Source organism: Orycteropus afer, unplaced genomic scaffold, assembly GCF_000298275.1.
Source record: "Orycteropus afer afer isolate SDZICR_OR568_19922 unplaced genomic scaffold, OryAfe1.0 scaffold00026, whole genome shotgun sequence".
NCBI classification, from domain to species: domain Eukaryota; kingdom Metazoa; phylum Chordata; class Mammalia; order Tubulidentata; family Orycteropodidae; genus Orycteropus; species Orycteropus afer.
The window spans coordinates 145,668-163,000 of record NW_006921613.1 but is presented as its reverse complement, the minus strand read 5'-3'; the positions used below and the strand labels follow the sequence as shown (position 1 = coordinate 163,000).

Genomic DNA, 17,333 nt, shown 5'->3' with positions numbered 1-17,333 from the left:
ACTTACCTAAACTAACACACTGAGGTGGAAAAGTTGAACAGATCCATAACAAAAGAAGAACTTGAACAGGTCATAAAAAAAAATTACCAACAAAAAAAGTCCTGGCCCAGATGGTTTCACCAGAGAATTCTACCAAACATTCAGCAAAGAACTGACACCAATCCTACTCAAACTATTCCAAAACATAGAAAAGGATAGAATCCTCCCAAATTCATTTCATGAAACAAGAATAACCTTGATACCAAAACCAGCAAAGACATCACTAAAAAGGAAAACTACAGACCAATATCCCCATGAATATAGATCCAAAAATCTTCAACAAAATCCTAGTCGACGGATTCCAACAACATATCAAGAAAATAATTCATTATGACCAAGAGGGGTTCATATCAGATATGTAAGTATAGTTCAACATTAGAAAAACAATCGATCAACGTTATCCATCACATAAATAAAACAAAGAAAAAACCCACATGATTATATCAATCGATGCAGAAGAGGCATTTGATAAAATCCAACACCCATTCCTAATAAAAACTCTCTGAAAAAGAGGAATAGAAGGGACATTCCTCAACATAATGAAGGGTATCTATGGAAAACAAACACCCAACATTATTCTCAATGGAGAGAGACTGAAACCATTCCCCTTGTGAACAGGAACCAGACAAGGATGCCCTCTATCACCACTTCTATTCAACATTGTATTGTAAGTCCTAGCCAGGACACTAAGGCAAGAAAGGGAAATCAAAAGCATCCAAATTGGTAAGGAAGAAGTCAAACTATCCTTATTTGCTGATGATATGATCCTATACTTAGAAAACACAAGAGACTAAGTCGAAAATCTACTGGAACTAATTGAGAGATTTCGCATCGTGGCAGGATATAAGATCAACATCCAAAAATCAGTTGGATTCCTCTACACCAGCAAAGAGATTGCTGAAAAAGAAATAAAGAAACTAATACCATTTACAATAGCTACCAAAAAATAAAATACTTGGGAATAAATCTTACCAGGGACACAAAAGACCCATACAAAGAAAACTATAAAAGACTGCTTCAGGAAACCAAAAGAGAAATTCATAAAAGGAAGAACATATCATGCTTGTGGATAGGAAGATCGAACATTGTTAAAATGTCGATGCTACTCAAAGCAATCCATGCATTCAATGTAATCTCAATCCAGAGCCCATCAACATTCCTCAAGGATATGGAAAAACTAATCACTAACTTTATATGGAAAGGTAAGAGACCTTGGATAAGCAAAGCACTATTGAAGAAGAACAACAGAGTAGGAGGTCTCACACTCCTGGATCTCGAAACGTACTATACAGCCACAGTCAAAACTGCCTGGTATTGGTACAATGACAGACACATAGACCAATGGAATAGAATTGAGAACCCAGAGATTGATTCATCGACCTATGGTCAGCTGATTTTTGACAAAGGACTGAAATCCATTAAATGGGGAAGAGAATGTTTGTTTAATAAATGGTGCTGGCAAAACTGGATATCCATTTGCAGAAACATGAAACAAGATCTGTACCTCACACCATACACAAAAACTAACTCCAGATGGATCAAAGACTTAAATGTGAAACCTAAAACTATAAAGTTCCTCAAGGAAAAACTAGGGGCAAACTTAGGGGCCCTAATATATGGCATAAATAGAGTATCAAGCATAACCCAAAATGCACTGGCAGCAGAAGAGAAACTAGATGAATGGGACCTTCTGAAAATTAAATTTTTATGTACTTCCAAAGACTTCTCCAAAACAGTCAAAAGAGAACCTACAGATTGGGAAAAAATACTCGGCAATGACATGTCTGACAAGGGACTTATCTCTAGAATTTATAGAAAACTCCAACACTTCAACAACAAAAAGACAAATAGTCCAATTAAAAAGTGGGTAGAAGACATGAATAAACACTTCACCAAAAAGGATATTCTGGTGGCCAACAAACATATGAAGAAATGCTCACGATCATTAGCCATTCAAGAGATGCAAATCAAAACAACAATAAGACACCATCTTGCCCCAGGACTAGTAGCAAAGTTCAACAAGACAGAAAATAACAAATGCTGGCAAGGATGTGGAGATATTGGGACTCTTATGCACTGCTGGTGGGACTGTCAAATGATACAACCACTGTGGAAAGCAGTATGGGAACTCCTTAAAAAGCTGGAATTAGAAATACCATTTGACCCAGCCATTCCATTACTAGGTATATATCCCAAAGATGTGAGAGCCAGGACAAGAACAGATATTTACACACTCATGTTCATCTCAGCACTATTTACAATGGCCAAAAGATGGAAACAACCTAGGTGTCCATCAACTGAAGAATGATTAACCAAACTGTGGTACATATACACAATGGAATACTATGCAACCCTCAAGAATAACACAGAATCTGCAAAACACCACATAACTTGGATAAACTTGGAGGACATTATGCTGAGTGAAATATGTCAATCACAGAAAGACAAATACTATATTAGTCTGTTATTGTAAAAAGTCAAGGAAAGGTTTATATATGGAAGGAAATTTCCTTTGTTGGTTACCAGGGGTGGAAGGGAAGAGAAGGGAACACTGTTTGATAGGTAGAGACAAGTATTTATTTGGGTGAATGTACCAAATGGGAGTGATCAACACGGTGGCATTGAGGAATAGAAAGAGAGAGTTACATGAGAGATACAGGCAACAAAGATGAACTCTTTTGCACATACAGTACTGTGCTGTCAGTGAAGGCAAACACAGATCTTTGGGTGGAGAGATGGGTTGACAAAGTTATTGTTGTTGTTGTTGTTGTTATGTGCCATTGAGTCAGACCCAACTCATAGCGACCCCTCCTTGGGTTTCCGAGGCAGTACCACTACAGAAGTAGATTGCCCCATCTTCCTTCAAAGTTATTAGAAAAATAAAAATAAAACAAAAAAGACTACAGCCAAGAAAACCCTATGGAGCAATTCTACTCTGTAACACATGGGATCCCCGTGGATCAGAATCAATTCAATAGCAAAGGGTTTGGGGTTTTTTCTGCCTTGGACAGGTCAGTACAGTAAGTCCCTAGGTCACAAACATCTCATTTATGGGCAACTCCCACTTGTCCTTTAATTGTTTATAAATCTCCTTCACTTTGAAAGGATTGAACCAACTCTTCATCACAATCACCATCACTTGAACATTACAGCTTTTAAATCACTGAAAAGGCTTCAAGCCTTTTCTTTCACTAACCAAAAAACAAAACCCACTACCATAGAGTTGATGACAACACATAGCAACCTCCATTGGGTCGAAGGCCGTAAATCTTTACAGAAGTAGATTGTCCAGTCTTCCTTCCACGGAGTGGCTGGTGGTTTGAACCTCCAACCTTCTGGTTAGCAGTCAAATGTCTTAGGCACTATGCCACCAGAGCTCCTTTCTTTCACTAAAGTAAGGTTAAATAATAACTATATGTACCTGTTCGGACTTACTTACCAATTCAACTTAAAAACATGCTTAGGAACAGATCTCATTTCTAATTTGGAGACTGCTGATATAGGTCATTTGCTGCATGGTTGCATATCAACATTGTCTCTACTGCTCTACTCATTAGATGACTTCCTGAGAGGAGCAGGGAGAAAGCAAAAGCTCACCTTCTTGGTACTCTGTAAATGGGCCTTGCATGGAGCAAAGAAAGCAGCCTGATGCAGATTTCTCTTTTTGACATAGCCATCTCCCCAAAAGATTGGGCACCCTGTGCTGGGAGTAGGAAATCAGGACAAGTTCAGGATAAAATAAGGTAAGTTCAGTAAAAAATAAGTTAGAATTTATTAATTCCTAATAACAAATGTCATACAATGTTTTGATTCTCTAGTGCTGCTCTAACAGAAATACCACAAATGAATGGCTTTAACAAACAGGAGTTTATTGTTGTTGTTGTTATGTGCTGTTGAGTCAGACCCGACTCATAGCGACCCCTCCATGGGTTTCCGAGGCAGTATCACTACGGAAGTAGATTGCCCAACCTTCCTTCCGAGGAGTGGCTAGTGAATACTCTCTTACAATTTAGGAGGCTAGAAGTCTGAATCCAAATACCAGCTCTAGGGGCTGAGTGAAAGCCCTTTGACCTTGGGCTTCAGCTCTGCTCCTCCTTCTAGCTCACTGAAGCTGGAGGCTTCTTTTAACTCAGACAACTGCTGGCTGCTGAGCCTGACTAACCCAAGGTCGGCAAGTGAAATGTTAAGTCCCCAAATTATCAACACAGCAGGCCACTAGTTCAAGTCCAGAAACAGTCTCAAGATTAGCAGACAACATGGTAGGCCACTGAGATGAAGACTCAATCACATGCAGGATCTAGATGTGCCAAAAAGCTCAAAGACCTTTTTCAAACTTCTTCTTATGTACTGGAAGCAAACCACATCCCTAAGGTAGCTGTTCAGCTGCTCATAGTAGGTTCCATCATGGAGTTGATTACCAGTCTCATCACGAGAAATAACTATAATCCAGTTGTCCAGCCACTCAAACCAGATCCAGCCAAGTTGACGCATAACCTTAACTACCACATACACATATCAAGTGCTGAAGAGCAAAGATATCTCCTTAAAGACTAAAATGTGCCTGACCCAAGCCATGGTATTTTTAATCATCCCATATGCATGTGAAAGCTGGACAATGAACAAGGAAGACCAAAGAAAAGTTGATGCGTTTGAGTTGATTGGTGAAGAATGCTGAAAGTACTGTGGACTGCTAAAAGAACTAACACATCTGTCCTGGAAGAAATGCAGCCAGAATGCTCCTTGGAAGTGAGAATGGCCAGACTTTGTTTCACCTACTTTGGTCATGTTGTCAGAAAGGACCATTCTCTGGAGAAGGATGTCAACAAAAGAGGGGAAGGCCCTCAACAAGATGGATTGTCATGGTGGCTGCACCGATGGGCTCAGGTATAGTAGGGATTGTGAGGCTGGCACAGGACCAGGCAGTGTTTTGTTCTGTTGTACATAAGGTCACTATGAGTTAGAGACAACCTGATGGCACATAACAACAACAACAACAATAACCGCATACAGCAATGCAAATTACTTTAGCAGACATATATATGTTGTCATTATATTTTGCTTCTCTAATTGAAGACCTAGGAGTTCTGGTAGCATAGTGCCTAAGGCACTTGACTGCTAACCAGAAGGCTCAAACCCACCAGCCACTCCTCAGAAGGAAGGTTGGGCAATCTACTTCCGTAGTGATACTGCCTCGGAAACCCAAGGAGGGGTCGCTATGAGTTGGGGCTGACTCAACGGCACATAACAACAACAACACAATTGAAGACCTATCGTTCCAAAGGGAATTTTAGTTACAGCTCCTTTTTGCAATGTACCTGTGGGTATTATAGAAGGATTCAAGTAATTTAATAGGTGATCTCTCAGGGAAAAGGATTTGGGGACTGAATGTTCACCTAAATCAAAGATAAATTTAGACTATTGTAACAAAGAACTGATTTTGCCTGAAAAAATTTAGCCTAATAGTTATTACATATTTTAATAATTAGTACATTTAAAGATTATTTCTAGTGGTAAATTATTACTGTAATAAATGATACTTCATTGTTAACAGAGGATTTATGCCCTCCCAGCATTAGGGGGAAATCTTCTGGTTCATTTCCCTTGAGAATACAGCTTTTCACCTACAGGTCTAGAGGAAAAGGTCTAGCATAATGAAGGAAAAAGCTTTGCCTAATAATAAATGATGGATTATGCTGATTAATGTTTTCCAATAGTTAAAACATAACAGGGTTGAACATATCAGAGTGCTGATCTGAAATAAGGCATGTTAATAGGTATCCACTACAACTTGTAACTGTACAATGAAAATTATTTACAAAATTGTATTGCTTTATAAAATGAAGCAATTAGAACAAAACAACTTTTTTCATTCAGAAAAATGCCCAAATCTAATTTAATTTGCTGCAGCTGGACACCACCTGCAGATGACTGTTTAAGTACTCTGAACATTACACACTTATCTTTTAAATATTGATAATGCCATTTTTCATTTCCTTGACATGAAATCCCACAGGGAATAATTATGCTAATAAACCTTAACGATTCTTGCAAATAAATGATCAAACCAAATTGCTACTGTTGATTTATATTAATGGATGCCTTTAGGACGAGATTTGCCAGTGTGGTGCTGCCTCTTGAATCTCAATTCATCTTATTTAGCCGAAGAGTGTACATAGTTTGTTAAATAGATGAAGTGTTTAAAATATAATGTGTTTGTGCAGTTTTTGCAGATCATAATGTTCAAGCATTACCATCTTGCCTTGTGGCAAATCTGCATTTAATGATTTCATTGTATATAACTTTCCTTTAGTAGTTTTTCTCTCTGTTCTGTGCAGTTAGAAAGTGACTGCTTTCTGGTGGATTCAGAATAGGCCAGCTTCCATATGTTGAATCTGATTGTATCATTCAGACAATAATATCTGTCTCTGAGTATTTTAGCCAATATAATCTGGAAATCAGATTGACTATGTGAAGATGTGATCAAGTGCTAAACGATTGGGGGTGGTCGTTAAGGATAGGAATAGCAATTTATCTGGGTATCTTTGTAAAAACCACTTTTATTTAAAATACCATATAATTGAGAAATATTATCTCAAGCCAAGTAATTGCTTCAATTATCCATTTTTGTGCATTGAAATCACATTCTAAGTGTAAGAGAGAAACAGAGTAAAGATGCAACTGGTATAGGTGCATAATTGAGTTAAAAGCTATGTAAATTAATCATAACATAGGTGACCAGCATTATACATATTATACACACAAAAACTGGGTAAGTAACTTGTGATGGCAACTAACAGTTACTTAGAGATTTGTCCTGTGGTACACAGAGATTATAATTTTGTTTATAATGAAGTAAATTTGTCCACATTTAATTCATTGTGAGGAGCAGAAGAGCCCCTTTCTAAATTACATAAGCTTATATTAGTTCAATTAAAATATAAGTGTACATGTGTATACGTATACATTAATATAAATGTGTATATATAACTAAACTACCTTTAGAAAGGTTTTATGTTTAACATTATTTACCTTTACAAAAAGGTATCTAATTTGATCAAGTTTTGGCAGTTTTTCCTAATGAAATAATTAACCAGACCAAAAATTTAAACCACTAAATTCACAATTTTATTCATTGTAGAGTTTTCTATTTCAGCAAAAAATGAGAGACCATCCCAATAGGTAACAATAAGTGAATAACAGAGTAAATTGCATTACATCATCTATGTACCTAGAAAAGGTGGGTGCTACCCAGAGGGAGAGGCCCAGGAGAGGTGATGTGTGGAAAGGAGAATGGCCAGACACTCAGAAGCTGAGAACTGACCCTAAAGAACTGGAGAAAAAGAAGAACACAATAACCCTCCAGGAGGAACAGCAGATGAAGAAGACCGTCACCTGAGGAAGGGGAGTGAAAGAGCCCAAGTTTGTTTTGAGACAGAGAAGGGTTGATGCCAGGCAGTTTGCATTGTCCCCAGACCTAGTTCTGTGTGGACCACTGCTAGACTTAAAGAGACTGAAAGAAATCAATTCCATGCAGATAATAACAGCCCAGAGATTCTATACAATGGAAACATGTATTCATATGTAAAATGAACTGGGTGTTATGGTGATTAATACAATTTCATATGAAGTGCCTGGAAGGTAGTAGGTGCTCAGTAAATGGTAAGGCAGCAGGGTAACATTTGTATTATTAACCACATAGTTCCCACTGCATTTTCGTAAACACTTTGTCCTCTATTTGTTGTTGTTGTTGTTATATGCCGTCGAGTGTGCCCCAACTCATAGCGACCCCTCCTTGGGTTTCCGAGGCAGTATCACTAAGGAAGTAGGATTGCCCAACCTTCCTTCCGAGGAGTGGCTGGTGGGTTTGAACCGCCAGCCTTCTCGTTAGCAGTCAAGTGCCTTAGGCCTTATGCTATCAGAGCTCCTTTGTCCTCTATTACCTCGAGGTAATAGAGTGTATGCATAGGCATACAAGATTCAAAAGAAAGAAATAACTTGCCAAGTTCACAGATTACGTTAATGGTAGGGCAGAGATTCATACCAAGTCTGTCTCCCAAGCACTTTGCAGTAGTCCAGTACTTTTCAAATTGTGGAACGACGAACAGCATTGAAAAAGAAAGGAAATAGAATAACCCAGAAAACATTGTTGTTGTTATGTGCCATCGAGTCAGACCCGACTAGTAGCGACCCCTCCTTGGATTTCCGGGGCGGTATCATTACGGAAGTAGATTGCACAACCCTCCTTCCGAGGAGTGACTGGTGCGTTTGAACTGCCAGCCTTCTGGTTAGCAGTCAAGTGACAGGCACTACGCTACCAGAAAATAATAGATTACATCAAATCTTATTGTTGCTGTTAGTAGATTTATTATTATTTTCTTTTAGTTTAATGTGCACAGGCGATCTCCAGGTTATGAATGAGATCCGTTCCTAATTGTGTCTTTAGTAATTTGTAAGTAAGTCAAAACAGGTGAGTACAGTTCATTTAGTCTTATTTCAGTGCAAGACAGGAGTTTGGTGGCGCTGTGGTTAAAACATTGGGCTGTTAACCAAAAAGTCGGCAGTTGGAACTGACTAGCTGCTCTGCGGGACAAACGTGAGACAGTCTGCTTGTGTGAAGATTTACATCATTGAAAACCCCCTATGTAGCAGTTTTTCTCTGTCCAATCGGGTCGCCATGAGTTGGAATCGACTAGATGGCATCGGGTTAGCCCAAGAAAAGGCTTGAAACCTTTTCAATAACTTAAAACCTCTAGTGCAGCAAACGAAGGTGATTATGATTGTTGCGAGTAGGGGTTGGATCAATTGTTTCAAAGTGAGGGAAAATTTACATCACATTAAAGGGTTAGTTAGGAGTTTTCAGTAAGTACAAAAAACCTAGGTTGTAACCTTTATAGAAGCAGACTGAGGAGGGAGGAAGGAAGCACAATGCTTAACTGCTACACCACCGGCTTTTGAGTTGTGGTGCTGGTGAAGAATGCTGAAAGTACCATGGACTGCTAAAAGAACTAACAGATCTGTCCTGGAGGAAGTGCAGCCAGAATGCTCCTTGGAAGCAAGAATGGCCAGACTTCATCTCACCTATTTTGGTCATGTTGTAAGAAGGGACCATTCCTTGGAGAAGGATGTCATGCTTGGTAGGGTGGTGGGTCGACGAAAGAGGGGGAGGCCTTCAACGAGATGGATTGATACAGTGGCTGCGATGATGGGATCAAGTATAGCAGGGATTGTGGGGCTGGCGCGGGATCGGGCAGTGTTTCGTTCTGCTGTGCATGGGGTCGCTATGAGTCGGAAACGACTCGACGGCACTTAACAACAACAACAGGCAGACTCAAATGAACTGTGGTGATGTAATGATTAAGGCATTTGGTGGCTAACCATAAAGTGGTTTAAACCCACCAGCTATTCCATGGAAGAAAGATGAGGCATTCTGCTTTCATAAAGATTTACAGCCTTGGAAACCCAATGGGGTCACTATGAGTTGGAATTGACTCAATGGCTATGCATTTGGGTTTTTTTTGGTTTAGGCAGACTCAAATTTCAATATTATTAAAATCTGTTGTAATTAATGATTACAATAAAACTATTCATTAAAATTCATAATAGACTATTTGTTTATATACAATGAAGTATGCAGTATACTAATAGTATGTAAATTATCCTCAACACATCTGTCTGCTTGTCATACTGTGGTGGCTTGACTGTTACTGTGATTCTGGAAGCTATGCCACCGGCATTTCAAATATCAGGAGGGTCACCCATGGTGGACAGGTTTCAGAAGAGCTTCTAGACTAAGACAGACTGGGAAGAAGGACCCGCTGATCACTAAAAAAAAGTTGGCCAATGAAAACCTTATGAATAGCAGCAGAACATTAACATAGTGTTGAAAAATGAGACCCTCAGACTGGAAGGTGTGAAAACATGGCTGGAAAGAGCTGCCTTCTTCAAGTAGAATTGACCTTAATGACATGGATGGAGTAAAGACTTTGGCACCTTTATTTCCTGATGTGGCATGACTCAAAATGAGAAGAAACAGCTGCAAATATCCATTTATTATCAGAACATAGAATGTACGAAGTAAGAATCTAGGAAAATTAGAAGTTGTAAAAATGAAACGGAATACATAAACATCAGTAGGCATTGTTATGTGCCGTCGAGTCGACCCGACTCATAGAGACCTCTCCTTGGGTTTCTGAGGCGGTTATCACTACGGAAGTAGATTGATGGACAGGTATTGGCATTTTGAATCGGACAATCACATGCTCTACTAGGCTGGGAATAACAAATTGAAGAATGACGTCACATTCATCATCAAAAAGAACATTTCAAGATCCTTTCTGAAGCACAATGTTGTCTATGATAGAATAATATCCATATGCCTACAAGAAAGACCAGTTAATATGAATATTATTCCAATTTATGCACTAACCGCCAATGCCAAAGATGAAAAATTTAAGATTTTTACCCACTTCTGCAGTCTGAAGTTGATCGAACATCATTTAAGATTGATAATTACTGGTGATTACAATGCAAAAATTGGAAACAAAGAAGAAATCCCCTTTCTCCTGCTCTCCCGCCCTGCTGCTTTGGGCATGTCTGGATCCCTCTCCTCACCTGGATCCCTGTGACTTACTTGCATTAATTTAGTCTCACTACCACCCAAACTTCTCATCTACATTTTAGAGTAACTGTTGTCTATTTGGTCTCATATGTATCATTTATATATGTATGTGTGTAAACATAGCATTTACCAATTCATCCTTTTTCATATGGACAACTTAATGGTATCAATTACACTAGCCAAGCTGGTGAAAACTTCACCTACATTTGGTGCAGTCTTTCTTTTCTCTATAAACAAAAAGTGACTACCACCTAGAGAATGATTACCCCTCTTCTTCACGTCTTGGTAACCACCAATAAGCATTGGTTTCTGTGTATTTACCTCTTGTCATTACATAAAAGTGAGATCATACAATATTTGTGTTTTGGTGAGTGACTTATTTCACTCAGCATAATGTCTTCCAGGTTCATCCATATTATAAGAAGACCTGGGAACTCATTTTTCCCTCTAGCTGCATAGTATTCCATTGTACATATATACCCCATTTTTAAAATCCATGCATCCATCAATGGGCACCATATTGTTTACCATCTTTTTGCTATTGTGAATGATGTTGCAATGAATATAGGTCCTCAAGCTATTTTTTATTTCTCCTTGCCATCAACCAAGGTGTGGTAGTTAAGTTTATGTGTCCTCTTGGCTGGGCCTGGTTGAGTGGCTGGGCAGCTGGATGTAGTTATTCCCTGTGGTGAGATTGGTAATTAACTCCACAGTGGAATTTATGGAGCAGCTGAGTAGCTGCTTTAGGGATGTGCTCTGCTTCCCATATATAAGAAACAGCTTTGGGAATGGTCTCTACCTTTTGGCACACTTTATCCCTGCATGCAGCCAAATCGTTCTGGGCTTGAATTGGTGGCCTGCCATGTTGTTTGGTAACATCAGGACTGTGTGCCTTTTGACTTGTCAACCTTGCGCTTGTTAGCCTCAGCAGCCAGCAGCTGAGTGAAGAAAAGCCTCCAGCTTCAGTGGGCCAGGAGCAGGAGGCAGAGCTGAAGCCCAAGGTTGAGGGCTTTTCACCCAGCCCCTAGAGCCTGACACTTTGAACTCAGACTTAAAGCCTCCAAACTGTAAGAGAATAAACTCCTGTTTGTTCAAGCCATCCTACTTGTGATATATTCCTGTCAAGAGCAGCACTAGGTAACCCAAACACAAGGCAATGGCTATATTGCATCAGCTAGGGTCTTCTGAGTGGCAGAAACCAAGACAAATTGCATGGTGAAAGATTTATTTTGGAAAAAGGCCTGTGAAGGAAAAAGGGGTAGTGAGCGGTAGAGGTAGTCAGGGAGAGCCTTCACACCATGATACAGGTCTGATACCTGTAAAAGGAGAGATGAACAGACAAAGGAGGACCCTCAAACTGCAGTACAATTCTGAGAAAGTCTTTTTCAGGTAAGTGGGGGAGTCCCAAGCAAAGACATCGGGAACGTCTCACATAGGACAGAAACATACCCATTGTAGGACCCTGATCATGCCTATGCATTGGTTGGGAGCAGCTCAGGATGAGCGTGGCCTCCCCATGAAAGCTGCACCAAGTAAGAAAGTGCAGCAATGAGAGGTTCTCAGATAACCATTTTCCTTGCAGTAAATAAGGGAAGATTTGAGTAGAGCCCCTCCATGGCTGTCACATTGATACATGGCCTGCTACCATGTTGGCCACTTTTATAGTGGCTGTCATTTCCTCTGATCTCTTATGTCATCTTTGTTATCAATGTTGCCCCCATTGAACTCTTCCTTAAGAATACTCTAAATGCCAGGTTTTTCTACTTACGTCTTGGTATCAGACACATTGAATCCTTGAAGGATGGGACCACCAGGATCTGGTGTCATATTGTCAAACTGGGACTGCTGTTTTTCACAAGTGCACTCAGGGCCACTACTCTGTTCCCAGAGTTCCTCTAGTCCCTCTCTCCCCACCCCAACACATTTGCAACTTTTGCTGCACAAACATCAAGGAAAAGATTTCACATTTTAAAAACTGATGCTTGGAAACCTTTGCAAAGAATATTTAGGAGACGAATATCCAGGCCTCTTATGAAAGGCTGTGTAACATCACATAATGTCATGATCAGACTCACAGAAACTCATAAAAGCTTAAGGAGGCAATACTGAACCTATTTATAGGGTACAGTGGAAAGGATAGACAGTATCTTTGACCTTGAACAAGTCATTTAACCCCCCTGATGTCTGTTTCCTCCTCTATAAAATGAAGAGGTTGGGTTAGATGATTCTTGAGGCCTTTTCTAGCACAAGCTTCTATGAGATAAAAGTCAACTTAGAGATTAATTGGGTTTCTGAGCCTCAAGCAATTAATTACACTGCCGCTGCCCTTTAACAGACCCATCGCTGAAGAAAATTAGATTCAACTGACAGATTTTAATCTCCATTGACTCATGTTGATTTTAAAACCAACATTATTTTTTAACATTTGCAGATTAATACTTTTACAAAAGGTTCAATAGCTTTCTGGTCAAGGAATTTGACCTGATAGACATGGTAATCACTAAGGCCATTCTTTGGCATTTTAAAAATAGTCATTATGCTGACTGTCTTTCCCTTAGCATTCAGAACCTTAGCAGGCACTCACTCTACTAGCATTTTATAAAATGATAGTAAGTCTTAACCAGTTTCTAAAGTGCTCTGAAGAGACTTTAGCTCTATCCACATCTACTTTATCTAATTCTTTTTTATTTTTCTTATTCTTCTTTGGCTTTTTCATTCTCTTGCCTTGCCTTTACTCATACCTAAGTCAACATTGAAAAACATGTTGATTAATTTTGTAGCACATTTTCTAGCAAAAAACAAAACCAAAATGGTTTTCATGTCTAGTTAACAGGAAAGTATTTTATTCTACCATCCTTCTAAGGCCTATTCATTTAAACAGTGCTTATATTTTTCTCTTAAATATTATAGTTTGTATCCAGACTAGATTTTAAAAATTAAATTCCACAACTTCGAGTTTATTGAATTTTGATTTTGATATTTGATAACTAGTTTCTGTTGTTTCATATCCATTTGCATTGATATTTCTGGCATACAGAAAAGTATGGAGAATAACATGGATACCTATGTACCTATAACCTGACATAAGAAAATCTATGGAAGTTGTTTTTGTGCACCTGTGTTCCTCTCCTGAGTATCCCTAGTGGTGCAGTGGTTAAAGCACTTGGCTGCTAACTGGAAGGTTGGCAGTTTAAACCCACCAGCCCCTCACAGGAAGAAAGATGTGGTAGTCTGCTTCCATAAAGATTATAGCTTTGGAAACCTTATGGGTCAGTTCTAATCTGCCCTTTAGAGCAGCCATGGGTCAGAATCAACTCCACTGAAATGTGTTGGGTTTTTTGTTTTGTTTTGTTTTATGTATCTCTCCTTATCTCCATTTCCCCCCTAAAAGATCACCATTATTTTGCATTTAGTGTTTTATTGTTGCTATACTCTGGTAGCATAGTGGCTACGGCACTTGACTGCTAACTAGAAGGCTGGCCGTTCAAATCCACCAGCCACTCCTTGGAAGGAAGATGGGGCAATCTACTTTCCTAGTGATACTGCCTCAGAAACCCAAGGAGGGGTCGCTATGAGTTGGGCCGACTCGACGGCACATAACAACAATAACATACAAGTCTTTAGAAGCCCTAGTGATTCAGTGGTTAAACATTTGGCTGCTTTGTGAAAGGTCAGCAGCACTTCAAAACCACCAACTGCACTGTGGGAGAAAGATGTGGCAGTCTGCTTCTCCAAGGATTTTACAGCCTTAAAAACTGTATGGGGCAATTCTACTCTGTTCTACAGGGTCACTGCGAGTTAGGAATCGACTCAACAACAATAGGTTTTTGGTCATATTTCTCTGGGATTTTATGCATTTCTTTATACTTTGAATACAAAATTGCAGACTCAAAACATGCGGCATTATTTTGCAGGTTTAATGATAAGATTAATTTTCAATTCTACATTATGTTTGTGAGAATACTCTATAGTATTGAATGTAGATCAGCTCTGTTTTCATTACAGTGCATTCTTACATGTATTATGTTAATATATTATGGATATATTTGTTCATTTATTTTAAATTATTTACTAAGTATTGGCAACTTATTCTCAAAAATGCCTGTACCAATTTACAGCCCCGCTGGTAGAATGAGAGTTTCTATTGCTTTAAGTCCTTCTTTACACATGGTAATAGCAGACTATTAAATTTTTGCATTTCTGGTAAGTGTGAAATGGTATTATGATTTCATTTAATGTCTCTGATTATTGGTATGATTGAGAAACTTTTCATATGTTTATGAGCCATTTGGGTTTGCTCTACAATGAACTGCCCATTCAAATACTTTTTCTACTGGGCTGGTTTTATTTTTTCTCATTTCTGTAATATTAATCTTTTGTCAGTTATTTGCATTGTAAATATTTTCTCCAAGCTATGGCTTGTATTTTTACTTTCTTTACCACGCCTTTTAATGCATAAAACCAAACAAAACCAAATGAACTGCCACGGAGTCGGATCCAACTCATAGCAACCCCTCCTTGGTTTGCTGAGGCAGTATCACTATGGAAGTAGATTGCCCAACCTTCCTTCCGAGGAGTGGCTGGTGGGTTTGGACCGCCGGCCTTTTGGTTAGCAGTCAAATCCCTCAGTCACTATGCCACCAGAGCTCCTTTATAATGCATAGAAATTTTAAATTTAATATAGTGAAATTTATAAATTATTTACTTAATGTCTTATGTTTTAAAATAGTTTTTTTTGGGGGAGCCTTATTTAATATTTAATTTTTCCTCTATTACTGAGTTGGCTAGGTGCTCTAGTGTCATAGCGGATAAGGGACTTGACTGCTAACCAAACAGTCAGTGGTTCAGACCCACCAGCTGTTCTGTGGAAGGAAGACCAGGTGATCTACTTCCGTAAAGATTTACAGCCTCGGAAACCCAATGGGGGTCACTATGAGTCCGAAAGGACTCGATGGCAGTGAATTTGGTTTGGTTTGAGTTTTTATTTAAAAAATCCTTTATTAAGGTGATATAATAAAGCTTTTCATGATCTACCCATAAATTTACCTGGAATTTGTTGCTGGTATATAGGAATGCAAATGATGTCTATATATTGACTTTACATCCACTAGTCTTGCTAAATTTCATTTTTAATTCTAACAATTTATCTGGAGTTTCTCTTTAATTTTATATGTTCATAATCATATTTTTCCCTTTCTCTCCTTGTACCACTTTAAAATTTTCCCTCTATTACTGAGTTGGCTATAAACTATAGTCAAATGTTAAAAAGAAGGAATAATAGAGAGGATCCTTTATTTGTATGTATGATGATATTTACCATTACTAAGCATGATGTAAGGCGCTCTGGTAGCATAGTGCCTAAGGCACTTGACTGCTAACCAGAAGGCTGGCGGTTCAAACCCACCAGTCACTCCTCGGAAGGAAGATGGGGCAATCTACTTCCATAGTGATACTGCCTTGGAAACCCAAGGAGGGGTAGCTATGAGTCAGGTCTGACTTGACGACACATAACAACAACAACAACAACAACAACAAGTATGATGTAAGGAGCTCTGTTGGTGCTGTGGTTAAAACACTGGGCTGCTAACCAAGTTTAGTGGTTCAAATCTACCAGCCACTCCACAGGAGAAGGATGAGGCAGTCTGCTTCCATGAAGATTTACAACCTTAGAAATCCTGTGAAGCAGTTTTATTCTGCCCTATAGGAGCACTCAAAAAAACAAACTAAACTCATTGCCATCCAGTCGATTCCTACTCATAGCGACCTCCATTGGGTTTCTGAGGCAGTAAATCTTTATGGTAATAGATTGCCCCATCTTCCTTCCGAGGAGCAACTGGTGGGTTTGAACCACCAACCTTCCGATTAGCACTCAAAGAGCTGGAATTGAGTTGATGGTAGTGGGTTTGGTTTTTCCATTGTTTAACTGTGATGTTTGCTATAGGCTCTTTTAAGTTATTATTGCAAAAGCAATTCATGTCAATTTTTGAAAGATAGAATATACAGCTAAGAAACATAAGAAAAGAACACTATACCCCCATTACTCAGAAATTAGGATTATTAACACCTTGATGATCTATTTTGTTGTTAGGTGCTGTCAAGTTGATTTTGACGCATAGCAACCCCATGTGACAGGGTGGGACTACCTCATAGAGTTTTTCTAGGCTGTAATATTTACAAAAGCAGGTTGCCAGGTCTTTTTCTTATGAAGTCCTTGAGAGGGTTCGAACTACCAACTTTTTGGTTAGCAGTCAAGTGCTTAAGCAGGGCCCCTTTGATGAACACATATAGTGATACACATATGTACTTATATATTTTAACAAAACATTATCTGTAGTATAAAGGTTACATTCTGTAGCTGGCTCTTTTTTTTTTTTTTCTGTGTTTTGTTTGCTTTCCCTTGTTTGTGAAGAGTTTTCCTTCTGAATAGGAATGCAATTTTATCAACTTATTTATACATTCAGAGAATCATGTCGACCAGAAAAGTTCTAATAATGTTGTTATTTGTTTGGGAAGATAGAAGTAGAGTGTGCTTTTAATCTGGAAAGAAAACTTTCGATTTCAAGTTCCAGCAAGATGGCGGACTAGGCAGAAGGACTGCACAGACCCTCTTCAACAAAGAAAAGGGAAACCAATTAACACAGACACAGAAGATAATCTTGGACCCCTGAGCCTTGAA

At 38.9% G+C, this 17,333-nt stretch overlaps 1 protein-coding gene across 1 annotated transcript in view; it reads right to left on the bottom strand.

The window, feature by feature from the left end:
• Window positions 1-12,484, bottom strand: part of MNS1 (meiosis specific nuclear structural 1) — a 74,869-nt gene extending 62,385 nt beyond the window's left edge. Inside the window, exon 1 of the mRNA XM_007935132.2 lies at window positions 12,426-12,484. Coding sequence (XP_007933323.2) covers window positions 12,426-12,484 — 59 coding nt within the window. The remainder of the gene's footprint in view (window positions 1-12,425) is intronic.
• Between the last annotated feature and the right edge of the window lie 4,849 nt (window positions 12,485-17,333).